This window comes from Rhagoletis pomonella, unplaced genomic scaffold, assembly GCF_013731165.1.
Source record: "Rhagoletis pomonella isolate Grant_MI unplaced genomic scaffold, Rhpom_1.0 Rhpom_scaffold_00007, whole genome shotgun sequence".
Lineage (NCBI taxonomy): Eukaryota > Metazoa > Arthropoda > Insecta > Diptera > Tephritidae > Rhagoletis > Rhagoletis pomonella.
Window position 1 is genome coordinate 68,055,802 of NW_023458561.1, and position 5,401 is coordinate 68,061,202.

Below are 5,401 nucleotides of genomic sequence, written 5' to 3' on the forward strand. Positions count from 1 at the left end.
TCATCGCCAACATCGTTGCGATGACGCAACGAAGAAAAGCGCAAACCCATTTTCTTTCGCAACCGTTGGAATACATTCTTTTCGTCTTTACGCTTACGACCAGTCGAGCTGCTTAGCCCGTGCTCTTTATTAGTATTCGAATCGTAGCCACTACTTGGGTTTCTGATACAAGCCGCCTGCAAAGGTTCATTGTTGTTGTTTTGTGTATTAGGTGGTTCCCGTGATGTTGATGGTATATCAGCAAGTGATATTTGTGATTGAGACTTTTTTCGTCTAGTCAATGACTGGAACCAATTGCGTTTCTCCTTACTCGTTGTGGGAGTAGTTGCGCTGGATGTGGTGGCGACATCACCACCACTGGCACCTGGCATTTGTTCACAATTCTCATTATTTGCTTGAAGGGGCTCATTCATTCTGGCTGTAAAATGTTGTAATTGTATATTATAAAGGACACATTTCTACTAATTTTACCGATTCCTCTCCTTCACACCATATCGAGTTCCGCGTAAGGATAGTTTTAATTATGCTACAAAGTACTTCATGCTAGATACATATTCTGTTTTGATATGCGATGATTGTGATTCCGATATTGTGAGTTTAGATGAGTAATATTTTATATTTAAACTAATTTGTAACTACTGCTAATTATGGAAAAAGGTAAAAAAATTCCGACAGATAAGAAATCGCCCTGTTTTTGTTTGCTTTCTATTTTCAACAACTGTCAATGAGTTTTCCGTGATGCCAAGTCATTTATTTCGAAAAGCGCTATAAACCTAAAAAGCTCCTTTTTTTTAAGAAAAAATCTCCAAGTTTTTAATACTATCTTTGATGTAATTTTCGGCATAGATGCAGAATAGCTCCGATTCCCAAATTTAAAACAAAAAACATATGGTGATCGATAGATCTCATTCCGGTGAGTATAAAGGAATATTTCTTTTGCGGAAACAACAATTACAAAAGTTATTAAGGGTCAAAGTTCAGATTAAAAAAATATTTAAATCAAAATTTCTTAAAACGCATGGTTTTTAAAAGTTTTCGTCTCATTTGATATGAAATTTAAGCCCCTTTAATTTGATACACATAACTTGCTAAGTTTTCACAAAAATCGAATGTAAAAAAAAAAAAAACAAAAAACAAACCCATTTTTTTAATTCCCTTATTAAGGATTTATAAATACGCAGAAAAGAGTTCCGCCCCGTCAGAGTGAGTACTTTGCTCAAGGATGAAACTAATAGTTGTATTTAATGAGACCGAAAAAGTGCAGAGCAGGTCAAGTTAGTTGCATTTCTAACATAAGAAAATTTATAGAATTTTTGAAACTCTTTCAGAGAGGCAAAAAACATGTGTTAGTCCGACTTTCTTCAAAATACGTCTCAATTTCTTTGTCGTAGGGTCGGGTTTCCTATATCGACTCTGGTTGAGATTGTATTGCGATTATGAATACATTTTTTTCAGCCAAGTACCTTTCAAATCATTGCAATTAACTAAATTAATCAAGTAAACAAGTATTTATTTACATTTTTCATTTTCAAATCGCTCAAGTTTGTAAATTTTTAAATTTAACGAACTTGTTTATTCAAATTATCATCGACAAAAATTCCATCCATGTGCCACAGCCATATGTTTTTCCTAATTGCGAATACTTGCTGGCAAAATTTTGTCTAACTTGAATTTGCAACTTTTTCCAAGAACTGGTATTTTTACTTGTGAGTTATTTAAATAAAACACGTGAAATTTAGCTGAAACAGTTATCCGTTTTTGCCGGCTTTTTTTGCCAATTTAGCCGGTTGGTCTAAAAAGTTCTGGCAACACTGAACAGAGCTGCCACTACAATGTGGGGTAGAAGCTGGAACAACTCATTATACAAAAATTTAATTAAAACTAAAATTTTAAATATTTGTATCATGGATGGGAACAACTTTTTGAGAAACTTTACCCCACCGCACTCCCTCTCTTCCCCACAAACAGATTTGTTCTGGTGGCGGAAATGTTCCTGTGTGAAACCGACCTTACTGAATAATGTATGTATGAATGAAAACTATCGATACTGCTTACAAAACCATCGATGTTTTCGATTAGCAAAAACCATCGATAGTGCCATGGATAGTTTTGAAGCTCTACTTTGCTCCCAAAATGAAAGGGAAAAAGTTGCATGCGATACTAAGGGTGGGTAACTCTGTAAATTTTGGTGTGCTGACTCAGTAACTCCAACTCACTTTAATGAGTCAGCACAGAGAGCTGGCACAAGTGTGCTATCGCACAATTGGTATGTGCATCGAAATTATTGACGATGTTAGTAATCGAAATCGATTTAGAAAAGGTTATCCTTAGCTTCTATTCGTAGCTGGCCGGCAAAATTTTAGAAAGCTGATTTCAACTGGTGAGTTCATTTGCGAATAAATTCCCTACTTAGTTTTGCTTGAGAGTTGTCACATAAGAATCTGTTAAATGGGCTATGCATGTAAGCGGTTACCCAACGCATAGCACTTCACATGTAGAATTCTGTTTGGTTTTGACTTTTACGTAAAAAGGGTATAGCAGTGCAAGTATGCATAACTGGGCTATTCGCCTTGCTTCTTGTTAAATTTGGTAGTCGTATATTCAACTGATGGTAAGTCTCGTGACGCCATCTATTATGGTACTTTTTGGAAGATCGTATTGTGTGAATGTGTCAGCTCATCAATTGAGTTACCACATCGACACAGTTGTAAACAATGCAGCCGAACCGAGCTATGCAAGTGTCAGCACATCAACTGAGTTACCATATCGACACTGAAGCACACTGAGCTATACATTGTCAGCACATAAACTGAGTTACTGAGTTACAAATTTTTTCAGAGGTGAGTCTGAGCGTGCGGCACATTTCTAAGAGTCAGCACAGTAACTCAGCACAGTGCTGAGTTACCCACCTTTATGCGATACCATTCCGTCGAAATCTTGTTTCTTTTTCTCTTTTTATAAAATAAATTCAATTACTCAAGCCTGCTTCCGTCTTAATTCTATTCGAGATATGTAAACTCCCTGTCTTCTTTTGTATCGTTCCTCGTACTGTCCACGCCAGCTAATAATTCCTCGTTCTCTTCCGATGCATTCTCTGCTTCAACTTCGACATTTTCACTGAAATTTACTTCTTCGTCTTCATTGAACTCATTAACTCTGTAGGCATGGAATTCGCCAATTTTATTCCCATCGATGTAATGATAATCAAAGAAGCACTTCTTGCAGATATAGGCTGGATCATGGAGTTGGCGATCACTTTTCGTAACAATGAACGTATATCGTCCTGTGCCGCACATATTGCACACACGAGTGTTAAAGTGTACAAACGAGCAAAGTCGGGGATAAAGTTCGCGCTGTTTGCACGCTATGCTGGGTATCAGTAAATCTACCTGGGATATGATGAATACATGCTCGCAATTGCCATGGTGCTGGTATAATTGCGGAAACCCTAAGCTCACAGTTAAATCCAGGAACCGTGTCGTTTCCATTTGTGCTACTTTAAAACGTAAATCTTTCAGACCGACAGCTTTTTTAGCCCAATTACGAATCACCTCTGAATAATCTGCGTTGTTGGGATTGCGACGGTCATTATAGAAAGTATTATTTATGAAGAAAAATGCTGGATCAGTTGCCTTTGCTGGTAGTTCGGCAGTCGGATTATTGCTAATATCGAAGAAGCGTTTCTTTTTACAAACACATGATATCTTGTCACGTAAATCAGTAAGATAATTTGTGCCTAAGCACTCAAACTCTTCAGAAAACACTGGCTTTTCTAAACTTTGCCCAGTGTGAACGGCTCGAGCAGGCCTGTAAATACGCACCTTTACAATTATATCATTGTAAAAATTGCAAGGTTCGTATTGCTCACATTCGTGCTGAACAGGAAGTGGTATCATAGGGTATATTTCGCGTGAACGCTTAAAAGGATTACGACGTTGCATTCTTTCTTTAGAATTATTAATTTCTTGGTATGTTTTTAAGTTGGTTTCATCGACCTTTAAAGGGTTACGAGAAGGGTGGCTTGTGCCCGGTTCAAACTTTATAATATTAGCGTCATTATCTTGTTGTAGTTGCTCTAAACAGCACTGTGCAGTTACATTTTTGAAGCGCTTTGGGTCTGCAGATAAATTCATTGCATCTTGAATATCTTCATGGCATTCGGGTATCGTCATAGACTTAAGAGAAGTTTTCCAATCTGCTAAGAATTCCTTTAAAGAAATTGGCGGCTGCATCTCTTGGCCTAGTATTTCTTCCATTCTGGCTAGGGATTCAACAGTTTACTGAAAAGATAATATAAATAAATTTGAAGTGAAAATTCATTCCAAATCCAGTTGAAGTGGTAGCATATTATATTTTTGGGACCGGGACATATACATACATATGTGGACAAATATGTACATACATACATTCTACTTATATTAATTTGTTAAGGTTAGTAACTCAACGAATATCATCGAACGATTGAAATTTTCTTATAGCTTCGTCGTAAGACATATTTATTTGAAGATTAACCTCCGCAAATGGTCTTTCATGTCTGTCTTGATTTATGCCGGTATCGCCTTTTTCGAGAGACGCTTTTTTGTTATCAGCATCAGGCGTATCATCCATCCGTTCACATTCTTTACTTTCGGCAAAGACACGTTCAAAATATATTATTTTACTAGTTTTGGCGAAATATTTATATTTTTGTCGACAAGTAGTTTCAAACAACGGATCTGACGGTGTGGCGTCTGGATCTTTCTCAAAGAACACACACGTTCCCATTGGGTTATCAAAGCTTCCTGTTGATATTTGCTTTTACATACTTTTTAAGTTAATTATTTACATAAATATCAAATACCTTTAAATATATTTCCATTTACTTCAGCAACTGGATCACTGTCCAGACCAATTATTTTAACTGGAATGTTTTCATCCAGTTCAAGAGAACCTAGCTGATTTTTAAAGTCAGCGAATATTAAAAATTCCTCCTCTTCATAGTCTGATTCTTCGTCCATATTCAAGAATTACAGGATTTTCTGGATCGTGGTTCGCACTCATTAATCGATGCATCGGAAACATCGATGTTTGCTATTTGATGCATCGAATAAACTCGATGTTTTGGACCTTGCGATATATATCGATGTATTTTTTTTTCGATGCATCGCCTTTTGTGTGCAATGTACACTGTACATATTAAAATTATTTTGTATGCCCCCAAACTCTTTGCTCTAGTAACTATTCTAAAACCCGATTTACATGATTCAAGTACTTGAAAGCAATTCTTGCTCATTCTCTTTTGTGTTTTCTATTTGCTTTTACACGTTTCAATTCTGTTGAATTCAAGTTTTTGGTTCTTTAAATGGGAAGCAACGAAAATGCCAAAAGCAAAGCAAGAAAGTTGAAACGACTTGACGGTACA

General features: G+C 36.5%; 4 protein-coding genes across 6 annotated transcripts in view; all 4 read right to left on the reverse strand.

Annotated features, from left to right (window-relative positions):
• LOC118743388 overlaps positions 1-1,064 on the reverse strand; it is a gene marked incomplete in the record, with an annotated part of 7,594 nt that extends 6,530 nt beyond the window's left edge. Inside the window, 2 exon segments of the mRNA XM_036476023.1 lie at positions 1-418; positions 472-1,064. Coding sequence (XP_036331916.1) covers positions 1-413 — 413 coding nt within the window.
• Positions 1-5,401, reverse strand: part of LOC118743392 (polyadenylate-binding protein 2) — a 95,561-nt gene that overhangs the window by 88,354 nt on the left and 1,806 nt on the right. The window lies entirely within an intron of this gene.
• On the reverse strand, positions 2,951-4,276 carry LOC118743386 (snRNA-activating protein complex subunit 3). Its single transcript, XM_036476021.1, has one exon. It carries the CDS (start codon positions 4,254-4,256, stop codon positions 3,000-3,002), a length of 1,257 nt encoding a protein of 418 aa, XP_036331914.1. The 5' UTR covers positions 4,257-4,276; the 3' UTR covers positions 2,951-2,999.
• On the reverse strand, positions 4,188-5,043 carry LOC118743393. The gene is made up of 3 exons (XM_036476033.1): positions 4,841-5,043; positions 4,446-4,781; positions 4,188-4,280 (listed from the first exon to the last, which is right to left on the reverse strand). Exons 1-3 carry the CDS (start codon positions 4,995-4,997, stop codon positions 4,270-4,272), a joined length of 504 nt encoding a protein of 167 aa, XP_036331926.1. The 5' UTR covers positions 4,998-5,043; the 3' UTR covers positions 4,188-4,269.